This window comes from Fundulus heteroclitus, unplaced genomic scaffold (genome assembly GCF_011125445.2).
Source record: "Fundulus heteroclitus isolate FHET01 unplaced genomic scaffold, MU-UCD_Fhet_4.1 scaffold_38, whole genome shotgun sequence".
Taxonomy (NCBI): Eukaryota; Metazoa; Chordata; class Actinopteri; order Cyprinodontiformes; family Fundulidae; genus Fundulus; species Fundulus heteroclitus.
Genome location: NW_023396792.1, coordinates 3,028,730 through 3,053,619, shown reverse-complemented (window position 1 = coordinate 3,053,619; position 24,890 = coordinate 3,028,730). Strand labels below are relative to the sequence as shown.

General features: G+C 39.2%; 2 protein-coding genes across 2 annotated transcripts in view; both read left to right on the top strand.

The window, feature by feature from the left end:
- Nucleotides 1–1,395: 1,395 nt before the first annotated feature.
- On the top strand, nt 1,396–6,983 carry LOC118560075 (inositol 1,4,5-triphosphate receptor associated 2-like). The gene is made up of 14 exons (XM_036130725.1): nt 1,396–1,438; nt 1,505–1,624; nt 1,717–1,897; nt 1,988–2,040; nt 2,149–2,176; nt 2,274–2,432; nt 4,372–4,489; nt 4,570–4,620; nt 4,689–4,766; nt 4,836–4,892; nt 4,979–5,038; nt 5,146–5,201; nt 6,556–6,852; nt 6,941–6,983. The coding sequence occupies exons 1-14, from the start codon at nt 1,405–1,407 to the stop codon at nt 6,981–6,983; spliced, it is 1,335 nt and encodes a 444-aa protein (XP_035986618.1). The 5' UTR covers nt 1,396–1,404.
- Nucleotides 6,984–6,989: 6 nt separating this feature from the next.
- mrvi1 (murine retrovirus integration site 1 homolog) overlaps nt 6,990–24,890 on the top strand; it is a 40,919-nt gene continuing 23,018 nt past the window's right edge. Inside the window, exons 1-5 of the mRNA XM_021321771.2 lie at nt 6,990–7,006; nt 7,243–7,918; nt 10,096–10,237; nt 15,105–15,133; nt 22,726–22,932. Coding sequence (XP_021177446.2) covers nt 7,005–7,006; nt 7,243–7,918; nt 10,096–10,237; nt 15,105–15,133; nt 22,726–22,932 — 1,056 coding nt within the window. The 5' untranslated portion in view covers nt 6,990–7,004. The remainder of the gene's footprint in view (nt 7,007–7,242; nt 7,919–10,095; nt 10,238–15,104; nt 15,134–22,725; nt 22,933–24,890) is intronic.

The following is a 24,890-nucleotide window of genomic DNA, read 5'->3' as shown; positions in this document are numbered from 1 at the left end:
GGCGAGGCAGGCGGCACGCAATTTAGGCATTTGACACCCATTTTCAAGTTCTCTATAATAATGTTTTATTATATAATGTAAACATTATATAATGTCTATGGTGGGACCAGTGAGCACCAGGTTACCCCCAGGACCATATGTGGTGCCTTCAAGCCTGTTGAAAAAATAGCAAAACCCTCCGGAGAGCTGCATTTAAAATGCCATTTTATTCAGTTGCTCTTCCTTTTTAATCACATTTGTATTTACATAGATTTAAAAGCATCAGAGGTCAGTACAGGTAGCCCTTCACATGAAACAGTACCAATAAAGTAGCTCTCAGTTTCAAAAAAGTTGGTGGTCCCTGATGTGGGGGATTTATAACCTAACTCAAAATCTTGGTAATCCTTGGGATTTTGACTGTTTTAATAGCCTACCTGAATTACACGCTTTGATTAAAAAAAAAAAAAAAAAAAAAAAAAAAAACGAGCAGGTGTGCTACAGCAGTTTCTATTTATCAGTGAATAAAATAAGCCTGGATCGCCCTGGCCTTTCCTCTCTGATATCCCCTTTTTCTTTCTTTGAGAGGAAAACCTCTCCCTCGCCACTCAACACCCGGTGACTGTTAAGGGATTGTCCAAAATGAACAATGTTGGTTTTGACAGTGAAATATGACTCCCCTAAATCTGTTATATTTGGTCTGTAAATATATATATATATATATATATATATATATATATATATATATATATATATATATATATATATATAGATCAATTGAAATATATAAAAAAAACCCGAAAATTTAACGTTGAACTGGTGACTTTAAAGAGGAAAAATCTACCAACTGTTGCCTCTTTTCACAGATTTCAGCCTTTTTCCCTCCCCAAAACGAGACATCTGTTTTTGACGGGAAGCAGGGGGGGAAGCATGTTGCAGATCACGTAACATCACAGTAAATCAGATAAACATTAGACTGAAGAGAAACGAAGAGTCAGGATATCATTTTCCTTGTGGTATTTTTTTTTTTTTTTTTTAGATGCATATTTTTGGGGAGAGGACCAGTTGCTCTGAAAAGTAAGAATTTTACTTTTTGCTTTTAAAGAAGTTCTCTAGATCCTCGAGTTGGATTAAATTTCCTCATCAAGAGGGCTATAATTTTATATGATGGATGTAGTTTTGTTATTAGTTGATGATGAATGCAGGTTAGTCATTCTTTTATCAATGTTTTGCCCCTAGAATTGCCTTAATTAGGCTACTGTCCATGACCCTGCATCACAACTTCTCCTTGAACCTTAGAAAAAATGTCATGCGTCATGGTGTTAAGATATATCATTCATATGGCCATCTGTAAATATTTGATTATATTATAATGTGAATATTTAAATGTTAGATTGAACAGGTGCATGGAAATCCCTCATCAGAGTCATGGGAGAAAAAAGCACGATTGACAGCCATGACGGTAAGTCCTGCACTAGACCAGCTTCTTTCTGTGTGCAAAAGTAGACCAATGTTTCGTCACTTTAAGTTCCAGGGTCATACAGCGGTGGAGCAGGGGACACGCTTCAGCACAGTGAAGACACAGATGTATTTTCTGAACAGGAGCTCCTTGACATCATGTATGACACATGTGATGCCAGCAACACAGGTAAGCTGGTTGCTTATGTTTCAATCAGAATGAATGAGGGCATAATCTTTTCGATTTTTACTATTTTTTTTCTGCTTTTATCTCACCCTCAGGAGAAGTATTGGCTTCCTGCATCATGCAGTACCTGCAAACTCTCACAGTTCAGAGCGCGGAGGGGGACAGATTGTCTTCTCTGCGACACCTCCTGGATCCACACCTTCAGGACCCACACGTGAGCAGGGAGACTTTCCAGTCCACTATGAGGATGTGGATTGCCCAGTGCCGTCAAGACAGGTGAAACTAAGCCCTAAAGGCTGTAAAAACAGCTTTCATGTGGAATACTTTTTAAAGCTTTTTACTAAATTATATTCCTTTATTCTTTAGCTCGGATGTCATGTGTGTGCCTTGGCCAGACTACTCTGAATGGTCTGCAAATGGTAAGAGCTGATTAAATTTAATATTCTATTCAAATGAAAATGAAAAAAAAAAAACTAATTTAGTGTACTTAATAGAATTTAATTTCCAATTTTGTGAAATCAATGCAGCTCCCCCAGAGGGCCACCATTGTTCCTGGTTAGTAATGTCCCTCCTTCTGTCACTCTGTGTGTTCATCTCGTGTCGTCAGTTTTCTTGTAATATTTTTTGCTCTATTATATTTGTATGGCTTTAGTGGAAGACAGGACCTGTCTGGTATAGTGGCTGATCTGAAGCGAGCTCGTCGCCAGCTGAGTGAGCACAACCGCAGCCTGTTGAGGATGCTGGCTCAGTGCGAGGATGAAAACCTGCAGCTCAGCCTGGAGATCACAGAGCTGCAGGCCGAGCTGGTAAGGTGAGGAGAAGCAGACGTTATTCTCGTACAACTGTGATCTGCCTAAACAGATTTCACCATAAGTTTAAACTTTATGACTTCAAGTTAATTATGATATAACGTTCATAACAACAATGTGACTTGTTATCTGTACAAAGGCTAGACATTCATGATCAGAAAGGAAAAAGCAGACAGAAGAAAAACAGAAACGTACATTTCTGTCACATGAAGCTGAAACAAGATTTTTTTTAAATAAAATGTAAAAAATATACATAGCCGAGTTTTATTAACAACTTTAAACCAGAATAATGTTTTAACCTAAATTATTTCTGTTTTCTGAGTGCTAAAAAATTTTTTTTTGTTTACATAAAGTTTACATACCCACTAGGATTACAATGACTTTAAACAACATGGGAAAGGCCAGGTTACTTTAAAACATTCATGTTATTTAGAGGCAAATTTGTGGATGTATTTTAAGGCACACCTGAAACCCACTGCTGACTCGTGTGACATTATGGAAACATCAAAATAAATCAGCCAAGACATCAGAAAGAGAAATGAGGACCTTCATGAGTCTGATTCATCCTTGGGTTTTATGTCCAGATCCCTGAATAGGGAATTTTACCAAATACTGAGGAAATGTACGTTTCCTCAGTGTTTTCTGTCATTTATCAAGCTGAAATAATTTTGGTACATTTAAATTAAAAGAACAGGAAAAAATGTTGGATATAATAAATGGCTCTATTTTCCATTTGTTTTGTTTTTATACACAGTGTCTGTAAATATTTGGTTTTCGACTGGAGCTAATAGGTAACACAAGCGTAATGACGGTAAGAGGCTGGCTTTACAGAGCTCTAAAAACATGTTGAAATGCAAAACAACTAACTTTAAAAAGCATGTGATAGCGTTAAATACCAGGAAATGAATGCTAATGAGTAAAATTAGAAAATATATAGTTGGACTGTTTTAAAAAGTCAAAGAATTACACTAAAACAGGAGAAAATAGGCTCAAAAATCACTTTAAATATAATACGTACATGCTTTGTCCAGTTATTACCAAATTTTAGTTGTGTGTTTATTTAATTAATTACATCTAAGAAAGTTCATTTGATCTTTGACATCAGATATTATTAATCATATTTTAAGCCTCCACGTCTAAAATACTAATCAAACCAGCGACCCAGCATAGATAACCAGGTAGAGATCATGGATGAATGGATGGATGAAATGAAATGAGCAAACAAGTGCAGCTCATGCTTCAGAAAAGATGAATCCTCCTCCTCAACCTTAAAGGCCTCTGCACTGCATCGAGCTCTGCTGCTTACAGAAGTGGAGCCGGTGTAATTTTTCAAAGGTTTCCATGTACAACATGTGAATCCACGAACAACCCTTGCAGTTGTTACTATTTCAGTCCATTGTATTTATTCTGCGAATGCCCTCATTGTGTTTCCAATGGTCAGTTGAATGCCATGTTATTGCAGTCTCCCCCCTGCCTATTTTTGGTTGCTCGTCTATCACAGACAACCATGTAGAAACTCACTCACACCTAATGGCAATTTAGAATAAATCTAAAAGTCATGTTCTTGGACCGTTGCAGGGATTGCAGTACTTGGGAAGGATAGCTATGTTGCATTTAGTTTCATATCAACTCGTAATGATTAAAAAGTGTCATTTTACATATGTATATAAAAAAAAAACATGGTGACACTCAAATCCAGTTCTGTTGCTTCTGATAGAAAACTCCTAATTAAATACTCCTGTTTGGTTTGATGTATAAGTAATTTAAGGTTGATGTTCATTCACATCTTAACAGAGGCGCACATTGTTGTTACAACAAATAAATCAATGTAAAAACTTTTTTATAAATACATACAGTTGGATATGAATGGAGGTGTTTGCGATGTGTAAACTGCTTTATTAGCTTTTGTGTTTGCTTTTTGTTTGTTTTCTATGTGTGCAGTGCTCAGAGATCATCCGTCAAAGGCCGATCTGCGACAGAGGAGCTGGAAGAGACCCGTCGGACACTAAAAGAGGTTCAGGAAACAGCCAGCCATACCCAGAGAAGGTTCAGCCAGCTGGTACATCCAACACACACCAGGTTCTGTAAAACTCATTGTATCTGGGCATCGTTTTTTATACGAGAAAATCTCTTTTTTAGACCGCCGAGACCGAACGCTTGAGAATTCACATTAGAGCGCTCGAAGACAAGGTAATGGGGACGTTAATTGTAAGCTTTGTGTGTACAAACGAATGAAAATGCTGATTTTGTTTACGCAGAATGAAAAACTTACCTTTGAAAGGGCCTACGCTGAAGAGAGTGTAGATGAACTGAAGAGGGTTAACACCAAGTTAAGGGTAAGTTCAGGTATATGTTTCCTTCCTCAGTGGTTTGGGTTCTAAATAACTTTGTGTGCATATTTACAGGCACAGCATGAAGAAACCCTGACTCTGATGATGCTGAAAGACAAAGAAATCACAAAGGTCTGACTGTCGACCAAATTTAAGTGCAGGGTTTGATTTGGTGTTTTCTGGTGTTTTTTACTCTATGTTTAAATGTGGCTGTTCAGAAAAACATCCTGATGGACAAGATGAAGACCTTTCATGTGGAAAATCACAATATGATGGAGGTGTGTTGATTAAAACCAAATGAGAAAGGACAAAATCAGGCTGCGAAGGAAACCCAGTTTTACTTGAGTACTACGTGTAGCATGTTTACTGCGTTCTGGTGTTTCAGGGTCTGCAGTCAGAGCTGAGGAGATTACAGGAGCATTCACATCGGCAACTCCTCAGGTAATAAATATTACCACTGCAAGGGCGCCTCTTTTAAAGCACAGCTGCTAATTACTAATGATTCCTCTCCATCAAATGAGCACAAAGTTAAAAGGTACATTACCTCTACATGAGTAAGCTACAAGATTTTTCAAAAAGAAAGACAGAACCAGACGGGAAGAGCTTCTGACAATTAAAAAAAAAATGCTACAATAAGTTCTTCGTTGGGACTTCTTTTACTCTGTCTTTATTCCTGGAGGTTTTTTGTAGATTTTGCTTTACTTTACTTTAGATCCCATCTTTTCACTTCTTTATGTTGACAGAGCTCAGCTTTTTATGTGTTTTCTTTGTTGCGCTGTATATTTTAAATATTTGTAATCGGTGTAACTGTCGGCTATCTTTGGTTTTGCTACATTTGTCTTCCTGTTTTTATTAGCTCTTAATAAAGTGCGGGTGCAGCCGTGTCTCTGCTTCTGTGTTTTATTAGTCTGTCTGCTTTCTCTGTCCTAGTGCCAGCTGACCAGATCCGACTGCTGTGTTTTCTGTCATTATGTTTTACCCCTAGGTGTGAACTCGTACTTTAATTACTTTTAGTTTTTCACATTCCTAAATCCTCCCGACCGCCATAACAGCTCCTATGCATCTCATGTTGTATTAAAGCGTCTTATTCAGTTAATCTTTTCGTTGGGAATGCAGATAAAAAAAAAAGTCCTAAGCTGCAAGCAAACAACGCCCAAGAAATTCTCCCATTAAACGAATGAAATGAATTTGCTTCTTATCACCAGCACATGATCTGGCTTGAAGTGATACTGAGCAGAGTTGGAATATTATTTCTCCTAAAATGGGGATTATGCAGAATTTAAATGCAAACTATCTCTCTGCCAAAAAGAATAATTAAAAATGCATTAAAAAAATTAAATGCTGGCTTGGTTTGTCGCACAGATTCTTCCTGTGTTGTGATCTAGAAATTGTTGTGATCTAAATTTTTCTTTTAACAGATGAATGTTAAATGAAACATTTGAGATGTTTTTTTTTTATCTACTTCAAGAAAGAATCACACATTTCTGTGATAAGAAAATTAATAAATGAGTCTGAAGTGTATTATTGCATGAACAACAGATAGTTGTAATGTTTGACAGCAAAAGGGGCCTTAAAAAAAAAAGAGTAATATTTAAACTAGTAGAGAAACATGACAGAGTGGTCATCAGCAAAAGTGACGTTACAAAGAAAGAAGCCATCGTCAGGGATCTGACCGTATCAGAACTCAGGTTAAGCTACGTCGACACACACCATAACCGTTATTTTCCTCAGCAGACATCGTGTGATATATAGAAGTTTATTAAAGTGTTCACAAACAGCGTGTAAATTCTCACAGGTTCGACAGACAGCGTGCCACCCCTCAGAGTTTCCACAGTTTAGGTCCTCCCAACCAGCACTCTTTGCAGACTGAGACGCAGAACCTGCAGCCGGTTGGTATCGCTACAGCACACATCCTCTTCTTCATGTGGTCCTATCTGACACGTATCTTTGTCTGCAGCAGCCTCACAGAGGTCGAGGTGACAACAGCGTTCCAGTGGTCCACTCACCCGGAGGAGATATCCTGTGCATCCTTCGCAGGATCAAGAGAGATGAAACATCTCATCAGCTGCTGCACAGCGAATGTCCACAGAAGGTGAGGAGGGGACACCTGTTGAGCAGAGGTGTGGGACTGCATGTAGCACCGTTGGTGAATGTCACATCTAGGTTCCTCTTTCCTGCAGGAGAGGCCTTTCCCTCGCCGCCGGCGGCAACAGGCAGCTCTGAGACGGGAGCTTTCAAAAGTGTATGTGAGTTTTTACCTCTTTCTCCTGTTATGGTAAGAGAAAGGTTACAGCCCACGTTGGTCTTAGAAGCTCAGCTTATAAAACTGGGGGTCTGGTTTTGACCATATGTTTATGAGCATCTCCATTACACGACCCACAAGAGTTACTGTCCAGGACGAGTGCGCTTTTAATACCGTGGCGAGTTAACAAGATAACAGTGTGTAAAATATATGTTTATAAAGCTGCGGTGGTGGTTTCAGGCAGCAAGAGCCTGAGCTGCACGGGACTGTGTGGGAGGAGGAACGGGAGAAAGACGAGAAGAAGGAGCAGAAGGAGGAGAAGGAGCAGAAGCAGATCCAGGCTGGGAGTCAGCATCGGCTACAGGAGGCCAGGAAGGTGGAAGAGGCGACAACCTGCAGAGAACGCGCTGAGGTGTTACAGGAGCGACCTGAGGCACAAATAAAGCTCCTGCGAGCGGAGGATGCCATCAGTGACATGAAAAAGCAGGTCTGTCACCTGCAGGCCTCTCTGAAATCTGGACAGGACGGTGCTGAGCAAAAACACAGCGGTCAAGTTCCTCACGTTCATAGGGGAGATGACGCAGAGAGACAGGAAGCAGGCACAGCGGTGGACCCAGTGGTGAGGAAGCAGAGGGATGCAGCCGTGGCCGTTGAGCATGAGAAGATCTCAACCTTAGAGCCAAAACAAACCGAGCCACAGGCGACCACAGGTGGGCTCCTGGTGACCCTGAAGAGGATCGAAGCGATGGTCAGCAGCGCCCTCGGGATGGCGGAGGTGGTGAGGCAGAGCGAGAGGAAGGTGAGCCAGGTGAGAGAAAAGATGGAAAGCATCACTCAGAAGGCGGAGGAGGAGGCTTTGGCTCGATCAGCCGACACCAGGGAGCTGCTGGAGACCAAGGAGGAATGTCCAGCACAGGTTTGTGGTTCTGAGAAATTTGGTGATATTGTACATCACAGGAGCAAGGTGAGTTACATTTTGACTCCCCCAAAATCCGTGCATGTTATAATGAAAAAATGTCAACAAGTAATACTGTAAATATAGATACAGAGTTTCAACATGTGGTATCTCAAATAGTCTGGGCAGGGATTAAATGCATAATTTAATCCCTGCCATGACGGTATATTTTGCCAGCTGTGCCACATCATTAAAGTTAGTGTATTATTATTTGTTTACGACATTAAGCCCCACTGATGCGAGTGTTGCACAGCCATTATTCTCCAGAGTCACATCTTTTTCCAAAAAAATATTGAAAACTTTCACCTTTTGGCACATTACAACCACAAAACCCAATGTGATGTGATTTTATGTTTAGAATAAGGAAAAAGAAAAACAAATTCTGAAAAAAAAAATCATTTTTTTCAGAATTTTTCTGATAGCCTACCCCTCAAAAATAAACTTGCCTGCAAGCTGAATTCTCGCAGTATTTGTGCGTTCACAAACACACCAGAATCCATCTTGTCCCGCTCCTGCCTCAACCGTCCAAGAATCAACTCAGAACGGGGCAGCCAATCACGTTGCAGTGTTATGGTTTAAGGCGGGACGAAAGAGATGCCGAGCCCACAGCCGAACCCTAATGAACACGGCAGCTCAGGAGGACGCACGCATAGCTGCTGCTATCACATCTATTTTGTCAGAATCCACGGTTTTATCTTTGAAAGAGGATCAACAAGATGTGCCTTAACCAGCGTAACTTGTGGATTCTCATGGCGCCTGCTGCTTATGAAATTTTCATTTGATACTGTGATTGGCTAAAAGCAACCTTTGGTAGGTGGGTACTAGGCGTCGTTTTGCCCAATCAGCTTGAAAGTCCTGCTGAATGTCCCTCCTTTCCCTGAATGGATTCAATGGGAGCTGACCCAGATTGATTGTGCAGAACACAGAGTGCTACACATTATCACATTATCTGGCTTGCCAGGTTAACACAAAAAGTTGTGTGCATGCAGTTTCCTTCAGCTTGGTGACCATTTTGGTTGTTTCATGTCTTAACGCAACCCAAAAAAAAAATCAGAAGGTGTGTTTGTTGAGCTTTTTATCAAGGAAAACAAGTTATTCCAAGTAAAAGTTTGCAACAAAAATTGTTGTATGCTTTTTTTTTTATTTGCTGAAAAAAAAGAAAACAAAATGTTGTGGTTGTAAATGTTCTTTTTTACTAGCTACACTGAAAAGCAGAGAACAGATTTGACTGACATGTTGCAGTAAACACAAACATTACAATCAGGGAGACATTTTTCCCATCAATATTAACCATTGATGTGTTTTCTTCAAACCTTTTCTTCATTGTTTGGAGTCTTTTACAGAAGCTACTGGAAATATTCACTTTTATCACGTGTTCACTTCTGCATGTGATCAGTGGCATCTCTGTCATATCAAGTTAAGTGGGGCACAAAAACTCAACACCTATTGGCAGCAACACATTTTTGGTGATGCATACAACCTGACTTTGATAAATTTTAAATGAAACAGATAAGTTAAACCAACACAATAGAAATATCATTTTATATAACCTAATATAATTAAATTACAACTAAAGGCTCACTAATATTATTAATTTATTGAACATAAAAGATTCACATCAATACTTCAATGAGCCAACAAGGAAAACCAACACTAGATGGTCTCACATTTTCCAGCAGAATGTAAACTTAACGTGTGCAATTCCAGTATTATGATTGGACGATCCATCGGGGCCGTAGTATTTGCGCCCCGGCTGTCTCCTGAGAGCATGTTGGGCATGCGCACTGCGATTTCAGATGTTTATTATTTAAACAAACGTTGGTGGGCCGGCCCCAATATCAAGGTGCCTCCAGAGGATTTAACCTACTGAGCTTGTCAGTTTTCTGGCAGGCTTAGATATATAGACACAAATGTTTATAACAGAATTTTATTGGTGTGGGAATCAGTCTTTTTACAGTATTACTCTATACAGATCGATCATGTCCCACTTATTATAGAACATAGAACTCCACAGCAACATCTGGTGGGGCCAGGCCCCACTGGCCCCAAATGCAGAGAAGCCACATGTGATGCTTTTCATGCTTTAATGTGACTTTAATAATCCAGTATAAAATTTAATCCCAATCTGTGTTTTCTAGAAGTCCCCAGATCCCTGTATGCCACGTCATCCTGAAACAAGCACAATAAGCTTTGTAGATTATGCCGGACCTGAGCAGAAAAGCAGTACACAACTTCCTGCTTCAGCTCAAGTCCCAGAGGCTCCACAGCTGTCCATGAATGGTAAGGTGACTGCATCACAGAAATACGTTGCTGGTGTTTTCATGGTGATGGGGTACACAGTGGGACAGAGATGTATTAAACCTACTTCCTTTTCTAGTGGTAATCCCAGAGGATTTCTGAAAATAGACTGTGCAGATATTTACATTTCAGTCAACAGCTGGTACAGACGAGGGTGTGTGTGTGTGTGTGTGCTATCTGGGGCCTCTGGGAATATTGGGAGGGATCCGAACGGGTTCTCTGTGCAGACTTGGAGAGACACAAGTATTTTTAGCAGCATGCATTTTTGGATATGTTAGAAAAACAATTAATCTTTTTATAGGCTTTTTATCCAGTTTTGACATTACATATTGTTCACACATTTTTTTTATTAAAGTTAATTTGCGTTTAAGACCACATGGAAAGTTTTAGGCTTCAATAGATGTACAACAACTAAATACTCGTAGACATGTATTTCTATGTTTATAATTACTACCAAAACAGGTAATTTTACAGCAGATACTGGTCAGTTTGTCCCCAGCAGAAGGTCATTAAAGGTTTCTACTTTTTTGCTTGAAGTAACTAAACACATTAGGTTATGTGAACAAATGCAGAAGTTGTTAAAACAGTTTTTTAAACTCATTTATTTTTTTAAAATAAAAAAAAATCAGGATAAAAAAATCAGGAAATATTTTCATGGGTCATAACATCTAATATTACGTATTGGCTAACCGGCCCAGACGGGGATCAGAACAAAACACTAAGTAAACAAGGTGGATATAATTATTATAATTTTTTTTAGAATTATTTTTTATTATAATACATACATAAATTAAAGAGGACATGAGACTATTTAACTATTTTTATTATCATTCATTCACAAAAATAAATAAACTAATGGTTGAGAACCTCAGTGTCAGATGGTTAATTTATGGATATAAAGCTAAAGCATGGTGGGTACAAATGGCTTGATATATGAAATGAGGCATGCTTAGCCTGAGGTTCAAACTCAACTAGAACTGTTCAAAACATAAATTATCCCAACTCAAAAAGTGTAGAGTGTAGAGCGGAAAGGACTAATAGTGCTTTATGCTTCTTTAGGAACCAAATCTGCAGCCAGTTTTCAGTCTAGAAGCAAACTACCTCTATTCTACTGTTTTCAACTTCAGCTACTTCAATGTCTTTTGAAAACACTGAATGAACCTCTTCCTTTATCAGATCTTTGAAACCCAGATTGAATTTACAAACAGCTTTTACAAAAATTATTTGTGATTAATTTTAGTTATCATTGGCTTATGTAGGCCTACTGTTTAAAAATAATCAACTTGACAATACTTAAAGGAATAATTTTATTTTTTGCTAAGAGTAGTTTTCTTTGCATCGCTTCACAAAGTTATGTCCAATAACTCTCTTCTTAAAGCTGTTGTGGTAGCTGACACGGCCATGTCTTAAATTGCATGGTTGGTGATAGACAGTCTACTCCAGAGATTATTTATGTTGCTGTTAAGCAGTGGGAGGCCGTAGGGTGGTAAACCTACACTTAAAAGGCCATAGTCGCCTCAGTGTCTGTTTTGTATGATTAATTTACAATTCTCCTGAAGATAACATTGTGTTGTGCCATGTTGACGTTAGCTTGTTTTTTGGTTAGCAAATGAAGCTGCATTAATCCAAACAGCAGGAGGAGGAACAGTGAAGACTTTGTTGAATCATTAAGATGACGAGTTTATTGTAACGCTCTACTAATGTAGATTACTGGCACACGAATGTGTCTGTAACGATGTGTTTTTCTCCTAACAAAGTGTGTCCTATGAGATTATGATAGTATAAAAACACTGCAGTTTCAGGGTATTATATATAGTGTAAAACATTTGAAACAAGAAAATCTGACATGATTGAATTGCTTTTATTTTGAATAAATGTGTTTTTACATTATGCAACCATTTAAACTCATGTTTAATATTACTGTAATATATTATTATTTGGCCCTGCGACAGACTGGCGACCTGTCCAGGGTGTACCCCGCCTCTCGCCCAGTGAACGCTGGAAATAGGCACCAGCAACCCCCGCGACCCCATGAGGGATAAAGCGGTTTGGAAAATGGAAATGGAAATGGATATTATTATTTGCAAAACATTGCTGATCATAATATTAATTCATTCATATACAAGTACAGGGTTTCCCTCACAGCATGGCGGCTTGCCACGCTTTACTTGCCCCAGTGCTAGGCTAAGCGTTTTTTATTTCTTTTAAATACGTTTTTTTATGCACCAGTAACAGTGATACCAAAGATAGCTTAGGGAGGATTGTCAAAAAAAATCTAATAACAATGCATCGATGTTTGAGAGCAACATGAAAGGATCAGTTTAGTAGAAAACCTCCTGGACAATATAAGCTAGTGCTAGCTGTTATTAGCTTGACACACACAGACAGCCCAAACACCAGGTACTGTGGCCTGGGTTCCCCCTTACAGCTGTGCAGGGCCTTACCCCACCCCACTTGGAGAGGAAGAAGCCATTTCCCTTAAAGAACCATGAAAGCAGATTTTCAGTTTGCAAATGCACCTAGGGACAAAGAACTTAGTTGTTGTAGACATGTCCTTTTGTCTGATGAAGCTGAACTAATTTGACCACAGTGACATTTGTTACATTTGGAGGAAAAAACAGGAAGTTTACAAGCCCTGTGGACATCGTCCTAATTGTGAAGGATGGAGTCAGCCGTATCGTGTTTGGGAGATGTTTTGCTGCAGGAGGGACTGGTGCAATTCACAAATAGATGGCATCATGGAGAAAGAACATTATGTGTAGTTACTGAATCAGGATGTGTAGACATCAGCCAGGAAATCTAATGGGTCTTCCAAATGGACAATGACCATAACCACACTGCCAAACTAGCTTGGAATTGGCTAAAGGGTAACAAAATTAAATGTTTTGGAGTAGCAATTACAAAGCCCCTATTTTCATCCCATAAATAACAGCTGAAAAGGTGTGTGTGTGCGCAAGGTGGCCTACAGACCTGAGTTAGCTGCACCCGTTCTGTCTGGAAGAATGGGCCAACAAACTATTTGAAGAAGCTTGTGGAAAGATACTTAAAATGTTTAACCATAGAGCTACGGTGCATACAGCTGGAGAAAACCCATGGAGTTTGTTCTGCAGAAACAGAAACATGGAAACTTGTAGTTGAGTTGAAAGGGATGTTTTGAAGGTTTCGTTGTAGCTATACCTTGAGACGGGGAAGCAACCCATGCATATAATTACTTTTATTTTACCAAGAATAGGTTATATTGTTCACCAATATGCATTTCTATATTAAATAACATTGAATATATTTGTTTTACTGCTTTTAAACTCTAGCCAGAATTTTGATAGAGAGGAGCCTACATTTTCCTGCTTTTACGAGGCCAACTGGAGAAACAAATTTATGAATCAAGCTCTAACTTGGCCCAATGATGTTTGCCAACCTCTTTGAACCTGAAAACCTTTGAAGTGTAGAGTCCACCCCACCTCACCTGGCTCACATCTGCGAGGAAGAGCGGCGCAGTTGTTCAGGGCTCCTTTAAGATTTCCAAACCCATCAGAGAAATGTCAAAAAAGTCAATGCCTCTGTTTGATATAGTCAATCATTTAGTAAACAATCTAAGATTGAAATTTAGCCTGAGTGAATAAGTGTGAAACATTAAACATGTTGACAGCAATCCACTGATTAGACTTTCATTAGTGTGCTACCCAACTATTTTCCTGTTTTCTTGTTTAAAGAACCTTAAAGGAGCAATGCACAAGTTTAAATGTTAAATACTTTTTTCTTTCTTGTACATGTCCTTACAATTGCTCAAAGCGTAACATGAGTTTTCCTCTGTCTACTGCAGTTTATGAGAGAGCAATTCGGGTTGTATTCTCTGGGCGTGTGTGTGACATGCTGCATGCTCTCATTCTCCTGGCTACTTTGTTCAGTCTCTCCTGCCACTGACATATTAGCAAGAGAACACAGGCTACCCTCAATATCTATAGCTTTCTTACATAAGAAGACATTACGCCTCTAAACAAAACACCTGTGCAGTCACAGCGGCAGACGCTTTTCCTCTTTTCCCATGCGTGTGCACAATGCTGGTGTCGTTTCAGCTTGTCGCCAGAGGGGCAGACTTCTGCAAAAACTCTGAAACTTGCCGCTATGTTCCTTTAAAACTTAATTGACAACCTTAATAATCTAGAAGTTTTTTAAGGTAAAATGGATATCATACATTTATGAACCTGCTGGTGCTTTCAATATTGTTGTTCTATTAACCTAAGGCATGCTGATATGATTTTCATATACAGCTTAGCTTGAGTTCAATGTTGCTCTTTAAAAGGTGACTAAAGGTGGCGCATAAAGTTAAACAGAGCTGAATCTTAACTGTTAACTAGATCCTAATGAAATAAATGTGAGAAAACTTCAGCTCCCATGGTGCCAGTATTCACTGGTTCTTAGCCCCTCACTTGTTACTACATTACAGGGCTCCTCCTGAGAGCCTCTGAAGCAGACGACAGGAGCTCTCAACCAGTGGATCAAGCACCCCATGTGCTTCAGATGGTTGCCAGGTTATTGTTGCCCCTAGCTATCGAGATGGGCTGGGTGGCATACTTCCTGAAGCAAGCGGTACAATAGTTTTACCAATCAGAATACACGCCACGCTGCGAGGATCAGCCCCACTGGGAAGACAACTAAATTTATCTCTCTCACCCTTTCATTTATTTCTACTTTCTGTCAGCTGTGGCACGTGCTTTCTCTCTGGTTTCATTCTCCTTTTCTTTTTTTTCTTTTTTTTTTTTACTGTCCTCTGACATTTGCATTGCACATGCTTTGATGTCAAATGCAAATCAACTGTTTTCACAGTCTCTCTTTCCTCTGGCTCTAACAGGTGGCCCAAGACAAGCCAGCGGCTGGGAGGTAAGACCGGCTCCTCTGAAAAATGTTGTATAATTTCTAAATGTAGCGGCAGCATGCACATTGCTCCGTGTTACTGTGTTTTTACCATTGTTTTACATGAAAATTTACATTTGCAGGAGGTGTACTGTACATGCCTCTGACATACAACGCATGCTTCCTCAAACTAACTGAGGTCCAACGAGACAAAGTGATAATAATAGGCGTTCTGCGCATAAACTAATTTATGCGCAGAACAACTTTCATCTACTCACAGCCAACGGCAGTTATATTAACCCTCAGGGGAGGCTGTTTCACAAGTAAACATTTAAAATGTTACAAATGAAATAAAGTGTTCAGGTTTTATTTGAGTGAGCAAATGCAAAGAAAATATATCAGTTTTTAAAAACTAAAAATGGTTTGTTGACTTTGGAATAGTTTACTTAGACTATTTATTGGAGTAACTGATGTAGTTCAATGTTTTGTTCATGACAAATGTTGGCAAAATCTTTATCTGCCATTGAAAGATAGAGGTGGCTTCATGTTTTTGCATGTTTTTCATTCATTTTGGTTAGGTTTGAACCGTGTACTTGTCTCGATCCTGAGTTAGGTTTTGGTTTTCATTTTGTTTTTCATCATTTTCCTTGTTGTTCATTATGTCTTAAAGATCTTACCATACAGTGTTATTTTTTCCCATTTGGGTTTTGCCATATAGGTTCATTTCTCTGTACTCATATGTTTGGTGTTTTTCCATGTTTGTGACTTTCTTTGCATTTAGCTTTCCAGTTTATTCTTATGTTCTACATACTTTGAGTTATTTCTGCATGCCATTCCTCTGGGGTTTTCTTGTATCAGTGTTTCTGCTCATTTTTAGTTAATTAGTCCCTTCCCCTCTGACCACTCCTCCTCAGCTGTCCCTCATTTCCTCTGATTAGCTCATCTGGTTTGCCTGCAATTTCTTGCCTGTTCGTTAAGTTCCCTACTGGATCCTTCTGTCATGTTTGGGATTTTAGTTGGACCCACGTGTAGGCAAAACCTGAAGTCAGGACGTGAAGTAAAGTAAATTTAATAAAGAAAACCAAAAACGTACAACTTATAAACCTTGCAAACAAAACACAGAACCGGCGTGGAGAAGTAGGCAGAGTAACGGAGGGATTTTGAAGTGCTGCATTAGAAAACGTTGATGGAAACAGAAAGATTCTAAATAAATTCCGTAATTGTGTAAAAAGTTTTTATGGTCACTTGAGGTGGTTAATGCACAAAAAAGATGGAAACACATTTGCCGAATAAGTTCTGATGTAGCGATTATTTATCTCAGCTGTTTCCGTCTTCCTGGATATTCCCGTAGAATTGCCTTTCTTTGTCAACGTCTCCAAACCAGTGTATGACATGTCCAATACTAACTAACATTACAGAACAATTACAACTTGCCCGATAGCAACACATTCCTGAAAACCTCTTTTTCTCAGATGTGTTGGTCCATGCTAGTTTGCAACCTCTACTTCCCGTTTATTACAACTGTTCGCAACATTGACTTCTGACAAAATTACGCTTTGTGTAGCCTGGTTAATTCACTTCAAACCATTAGAATGAAACATGCTTAATTCGTGTTTTTTTTTTTTTTTTGTTGATTTGTTTTTGTGAAATTTTAAAAGTTCACTCAAAATTTGCATGATAATTAGATGGAAACATAGCTACTGACACAAGAAAACCCAGGGGCAATGCCATGAGGGTGACCAAATCTCCAAAAACCAAATGTGGGACAACAGGATGCTTGTGGGGGACAATGTAGGACACATTACCTACACTATGATGATTGATTGATTTACCATTGATTTACCAGTCAGCTACATGCTGACCCTTATGCATGATCCTGAGATATGGATCATCAATACAAATAAGAGATCCTATGCATCCTATCAATTATTCCCTCTAAGCTACACCTTAGTGGTAGGAAGAAGAGTTTTTCTTCTCACCCATCCATGCATGGCTGGATAGATGGATGGATATTACTTGTGTTTATAATTTTTATAAGAATGTCATGCATACATTTTTCTTATGTGATAACTTTTTATTTGAGCAGTAATTGTGGCTTAATACCTTCTTTATGTTGTGTCTATAAGCTTTGATGGGTTAAACGTATATATATTTACATATAAGCACTGTTCACACTAGTTATCTATAGGAGAATGGGAAAAGTTAAAATAAGGTAAGAAGACTGTAGACTTAATTACTTGATCAAAAGTAGCAGCTGAAGTTGTTAGGTTGTATAATAGTACACTAACCTTCAGAGATCAATCTGAATGTTTAAGTAAGACACCTCTAAATAGGTTTCAGATTAACCGTCTCTCCTTAGCTAAGTAAGTACATGTGATTTTCTCACACAAGCTCCTTTCTTTTGGGATGAGTGGCCTTCAATCTGCAGTATTTAAGATGATCATGTGATGGTATTTTAAACCAGAAAGCAGTCTTCGCCTTAACACTGGATCTGCTGTGTTCCTGTTTTCTCTGTGGTCAGCCAGCTTAAATCATCAACACTGCAGGAGTAAGAAGGAGCACAAACAGGGGAGGTTTTGACAGAGCAGATTACCAAATAGTTATGGAGCTTAAGAGCTCGGAAGTGGATTCCTCATCGTCAGAAGAGCAAACACAGATCAAGCGCAGCCTTTTTGTCCGTCTCCCGCAGAAAACTAAACAAAAAGTTTCCTCCACCTCTTAAAATAGCGCTTTCAAAAGGGAAATGTTTAATTTTATTATCGTCTTATTTAGGAATAATTAGAGGACCAGATGCCTGAGATCACATAATCACACGTACACATACACTTCACAGCAGCCTAAAGAGGCACTCTGAGCCCTTCTCCTTAAATGGTAAAAGCTCCCAGGAGTGAAAGAGAGGCTGCTGCTGAAAAAAGCCAGGGAACAGAGGGGACGGGAGAAGGAAGGAGAAGCCCTCAGGACTGAGTTTTCTGGGGGAAAAACTGTGACAGTGACAGCCTGGTTGTGGGAAGTCGGTCTGAGTTGAAGGGATCAGCCGGCTCTGCGGCGGTGCAGCGGTGGACTCAGGTAACGTGCACGCTCTTTGTGGACAGGTTCAGATGTTCAGATGCTTGTTGCCGTGAGGTTTCACTGGATGACCGGACGCATGCTGCGTCAGCTGTTCTTTTTTTTTTTTTTTATCTCTGCAACCGCTTAAAACATCCGCATGAAGGTTTGTGGACAGCGCTCTCTCTCTGTTTGACTGCAGTGACTTTACGTAAAACTGCTTGCATGGATTAATATGTGGCTATGCTTTTTTTTTTGGAAGTCTTCTCAGGTGAACTCTGCTCCCTTCACATGAGAGCGTAGCGCCCGTTGCGCCTTTTATTTTCTTACACTTCCTCTGCCATGTTATCTCAGATTGTGCCAGTGTTTAAACCACTTCCTCTGCTGGCTCTGCACTCTGCTCTGTGCTTCACGCAACCAAATTTTAAACAAATCTGGCATGAGGGAGTTGGCTTATGTAACAGAGAGAGGGAGGAGGGTGCTGATCCCTTTCCCTCTCTCTCTTTCTCTTTGACTTTGACAGTTGTGGTAGAAGATCGAGTCATCTGTCTGTTTAGTTTGAAAATGAAGGACAAGAGTTGGTTACGAGGGAGTTTATGAGCTCAGGATTTGTGTGTTCTGTCAACTCCCCCCACTCCACAGGAAATAACCGGAGTGATTCAATTACTGTGCAATATTTACCTCAGTGTTATGGTCTGTGGGAGCAACAGTGCACTCTGCAGCCTCCTGCAGGGCTGGTTGGCACCTTTTGTTTAGTTTGCATGCTTTACCACCTGCGGGACCTTTCTTCGGTCTGTCAGTGTTTTTTGTCGGGGCTGGAGTCTAGAATCTACTCAACTTTTAGTGAGTGTACTAAAATTAAGATGCGGTGAATTTTGTTTATAAACCAATTAGTCTCCTCATCTCTCAAAAGGTAACGTGAGTGATGGATTTCATCAGGCCATCTCCATTAAATATTAGACAAAGAAGCAAGAGATTTCTGTATATTTCTCAGAACCAGAATGTATTCAGAACATACATTGACACAACAGCTGAAGATTATAAGAATGACGAGGGCTAATAATCAACATGTTTTTAGCATCACGCATGAACAAATATCTAGGCTAGCAAAGACAATGCTAGTTTTTACTTTACAAACCACTAACAAAGAGGCAATTTATTTGACTAGCAATTGAACATTGAAAATTATATTACAAACTGATCAAAACATAGTTTTCCAAAAGTGTAGCAGTCTCTCAGAGGCCCAAAGGAATGGCTTTATTGGCCTAGCTCTAAATTATAATATGTTCTTTATTCTAAGAGGACGAAATAAAATGAGAAAAGAGAAGTAAAAGATTTAAAATTTCAGCAGAACGTTTATTCACTTCAGTTTATTCATACATAATCATGTTCACACAGGTTCAGCTCATGTGCAGGTATATAGACTCTAATTCAGTTCAGATTCTATTCACATAATCTAATTAATTCCAACCCAAGGCAATTGTAAAGTCAGATTCAAAAAAGCAAAACAATAAGTAAGCCAATTATAATACAACAACACGAAAAGCTATAAATTTCAGGAAGCCCAGCTGTCAGAATTTAGTGTTTCTGTTTATGATAAAATAGAAATATTTAGTTAGCATCGCTTATCTCTGATGAACGGTAAACAAAAGTACCAGGATCTGCACTAAATGCTTCCGCAGAGTGCGAATGAGAAGCGATTTGTATTCCTGCATGACATTGTGTTCATGGAGTCAGGAAATATCCCAGCAGCTCACTGGGAAACAGTTAAACAATCCACTTCCTCCCCAGTGACTCACAACCTCTCTGTCGTTTTATGTTCCCAGGAACTTGTCATGTCTGTGATGATGTTGAGCAGCGTTGTACAAACTGGACTTCAGTGTATCTGGGGATTTGCTACACTTCTCGTGTCTCACCTGTGAAGCTGTAATTCATCAGTCGCACCTGTTAGGTCCATGCATATGCAACTCTTACTGTTTGTGTCGAATTTAAACCAGCCTATTAGCATCAGCCCGCTTCAACCTCTGACACTGGTTTGTGCTCGTCCTCAGGACTGTGCCCTCCTTCATAGGGTTAAAACGCTTCTGCATTTGGATTTGCATACATTTGCTGTTTTAAAAAAGGGAAAATCGGCATGAGTTCAAACAAGGACAACACAATGGCTTCGCACAGGTTTTTTTTTTTTTCTTTCTGACGCATCAGGTGATGTTTGGAGTCAGTTCAGTGAACCATTCATGCAAAAAGGACTGATAAAAATATCTAAAACACAGGAAAGATCGATGTGTTTTACTTAATTCTTTTCCAGTATTGTGATGGGTATGTTTGACGTGTGCAAAACCAGTCTATAAACATATTATTGGTTTCTTCTTCCTGTAATGAGATGCTACTTGGTGGTTTTTATTTCACTTCCTGCTTTGTGAATCTGCAAGTCTTTTGTTAGTTTGTCATTTTTTAGTATTTGACCCCCTTTTTTTATTTTTTACAACTGTAACACTTACAGTTCTAAAGCCCGTGTTTATCAATGCAAACTCCTCAGGGATGATTCACTCTCTCGGTAATCTTCCACATGTTTTTATATAATCTTTCTACAAATCCTTTTATTTGCTTTAGGCCGTCCCCAAGGAGCTCATTGCCTCAGTCGGCCTGTGAGAGTCGAGTGCAGCTCAGTGTTATAACGACCAAGTGCATCCCTCTGAGTTCTTGTAATCAGCTCCGTGACCGCCAGAAGAAAACTGTAGTGTGGGAATAAAAACAAATGGAAAAAAGGATTTATTTACGTATTTTTTTAGAGATCTTGATCACTTATGCTGGAAAGCATTCGTATTATTTTCTACCACCAGTGAGTTTCAGACATAAGAAGGCATTGTTCGGGTTTTAGCTGAGCTTCTGTCTTATTCTTCGTTACCAACAACAGTGAACGTCCAGTGACATTTGTGTTTTCCGTTAGTCTTGTATATTTTATTTTATTTCTCAGAGATTGTGGTGTTGTGTCCACCTGCACAAAAATTATGTGACATGCTCCCCATGTGGACCTAGGCACACAATTTCAAAACTTTCTGAGAAATTCATCAAATCTACATCAGATGAAACACATGGAAGAAATAATATTTAGCCAAAATGTTAGAAATCTTTATAAAATCTGGTTCTTGGTTCCATTAAAAAGACTTTCAAGTCTCTGCAAAGCGTGTCAATCCATAAACACCAACAAGGATTACATGGGAGACAGATTTATAATGAGCCCAGTCCTCCCTTTAGCCCCACCATGCATACACTGCAATGTAATAATCCCAGTCAACACCAGAGGGAAGACATAAGAAAAAAATCCCATCCCTCAGAAAGAGAAAAACATGGATTGGTAAACTGAATTAGTTCATTATTATATGCCGCGAATTTCCACAGAAACAACTCAGATGAACAAGTTCAAACAGGAGCGTTCTGATGGTGCCCTTTAGCATTGGCATAAGCTTTAGAGATGCTTTAGGATTATACTCTGCAGTAAATTCATAGGAAACAGATTTCAAGGTGGTAGACGTGTTATTAACGTGAATCAGGCAAATCAAACCAAAACAAGTGAGGTATAAGAAAAACACAGGGTTTCATGTACATACAGGGACAGGCAAGCTCAATGGTCAGAATGGCAGTCCAAAATTTGGTACACGAAAAGCAGTCCAAAACAGGCAGAAGTAAAGACCAGGATAAGGCAAACTCAGAATATCTCAAGGCAGGTCCAGGTCAGAAAAACAGGTAAGCAATCATACAGGGCAGGAAAATCAGGTTCAAGGATCAGGCTCGCTCAGAAGTCACAAAGGCAATCAGGGTAATATCTACAGGTCAGTCAAAAAGAGATCGCTGGACAAAACTCACCAAAGGCTTGTTAATGATCTGGCAGATTGCAGAGGTTTGTAGCAGGACTACATAGGGGAGTGAGCAGGTGAACGGAAGTGAAGACTAATTACAAGTGACAGGTGGAAATAATCAAAGGAAAGGCGGTAACTGAAATGAACTGAACTGATTGGTTAGTGACTGGAGGTTGACAGGTGAGCAGATCTGATTGGCTGGTAACTGGTGATCGGGGAGAGACAGATAAACAGATTGAGTGAGCTGGCAGATTGCTGGGAGGAGACAGAACTGAACTGGAAACATAAATAAAATCAAACTACAATAAAATCTAACCTATTCCATGAACCAAAACTAAGACAGAACCTAAACCTAAGACTAAACAGAACACACAATCATAACAAAACCCAAATCCTGACAAGACAGCTTATTAAATGTTACAGAATATTTTCTTCTTTGGCATTTTAGAAGAAAAATAACTGGTCGAGGCCAAGATTATGGGATCTCTCAGAGTTAGTTGATGTGTCTTTCAAGCCTGAGGAGAATTAAGCTATTTTAGGAGCTTCTTAAAGTGAGATGGTGTGGTTTACTCTTATAGCAGCAGGGGCTTTCATCTCTAATGTGTATGTTCTGTAATACCTGTAGTTAAGGAAAGGGCGCTGCCTCTCGTCAACTCGTGTGTCAGCTCAGACCAAAACAACATATTTTTCTATCTTTATATTTTTCTCATCTTCCAGCTCCAGCGAGAGCAGAAACTCTTCCCGCCCGGGTTTCCATTAAAACAAGGCGGCCGTAACTTGAGGGGACCCTGTAACTTCTCCAGCCCTTTCACCTCCCCGTTCCTCCGCTCTGGGCCCTCTCTGCCCTCCGTCATGCCCACTCTGCCTGAGGAAGAGGAGGACTCTCCTGAGGAACTGGACAGTTCATCCAGCTCCCCCAGCACAGTGAGTACAAACTATCCCCGCATCTGAAGCACATTTTCACAAGTAATTCATTGGCAGTAAAAGGAAATTCCATCAGTTTTCTGTCTTAATCTGACTTTAAAATTAGTCGTTTTTTCCTCCAACATCCTGGTTTTGATTCTCACCACTATTCAAACAGAGGCTTGGCTGTCTAGGAAAATAAAAACAGAAGTTAGCAAAGTTACAATCTGAAATATTGCTATTTGCTTTGGTGCATGTTGTGTTTTGACTCTCTGCACTGTTATCTCTCACAAATGTTTACAAATGAGTCTCAGTAAGCTGATTTTTTTAGTGTTTTATTTGTCTTTTTTTGGTCTTGTAGTTTGGCATTCATAATAACCCCCCCCCCCCACAACAGGGAATCCACTGCCATCTTTGTTTTTCAGGGAGACCATTTCCGTTCTGTCAGGAGAACTCTGCGTCAAAGCAAAACAATGACTCGGGGTCTTTACAGAAATAATCCAAAAGAAAAGTTACAAATTTAGTAATTTTTTCCTTTTGTCTAGATAAGATGAAGACTTGATAAGGTATGTTTTGGAAAAGATTTGTGTCATATTCCCAGTACGGTTTCAATAAATCTAAGCTTAATTCATATTCCTACCATCACAGCGGTGAATACAGACTTAAGTGGGTTGATCACAGCGTTCTGTCTGCTTGCTATGTCAAAGGCTCATTTGAAATCTTGTTTTATTGTTTTTCCCACTATAGTATAAAAACTATGCATAATTATAGATCCAGAGGACTCAAAACACACAGTATAAAATGCATTTATAAAAACAAATGTATCTCTGTGCTACATTTAATTTCTAAATATAGCACTAACTCAGAATGTTGCATAAAAGTTACATTTAAGAAATACATTGGGATTGTTATTTGGGTGAGCTGAACCTTCAAGTCATTGCCTTTTACATTACTGAGGTAATATGCAGGTTTTACCTCAGTCTGCATATAACTACATTAAACAGCATGTAATTGGGGTCTAGTTCATAATGTGAATCTGTAAAAGTCCCCTGACAACAAAGCACTAAACTGAGCATGGTCTCCATCTGAAGTTGCTCATAAACACCCGGGCTGGATGACACATCTCAGAATGTAACGGAGTATGCCGACACAACCACATTACCCTTCTTTATCGGAGGAGAGCTGCTATAAATCTGCAGTCTGTCTACAATGTTTCATTAGGGTTTGCTTTTATTAGTAATCTCCTGGTACCATAAGCTTTTAGAGAAGTTTATTAGCATACTTACCTTTTGGTGATCACACAGGAATATAGTATACTGCTGTAAAACTAATGACTCTGAAACTTTGGAGTATAGTGTTGTCATTTAACCTTTAGAAACCACACAGTTTGGATGGTTATAAGTGGGAATGAAAAGAAATAATTGAAAAAAAGTGGTTATCCTACCTGCAGTGCTCTGAAAAGGCATTTTCCACGTTACAGATTTCTTACATTTTCTGCTTTCTTGGCATCCTTAAATGTTTCAGATCATCCAATTTTTTTTAGCATTTGACAAATATAACTTGGGTAAATACAAAATGCAGTTCACAAATGACATTTAATTTATGTCATGGAAAAAAAATATTCGTTCTTGAAACGATTCATTGCTGTTCAATGTTTTCTCCGTTTTTGGCCGATTTCTCTCGCTGCAGGTCACTGTAGTCACACAGGATTAGAAATGGTCCTGCAACCATTTCAAGACAGACATCTCATGGCCTTTAAGTTACTCATTTATCCTTGAAGTGTGGGGATGACGGGCTTTGTTTTGAGATCTTTCAGCATACTTTGTCTTATCAGACAAATATTTTTAAATGTTCCTTATTCTACACGTCTTACAATAATTAACACTGGGTTTGGCAATGTGAATCACTCCCCATTTTCCCAAAATATGTAGTTTATCTCAGTGAAATCATGAGGAAACAAGAAGTCTGATTACTTTTTT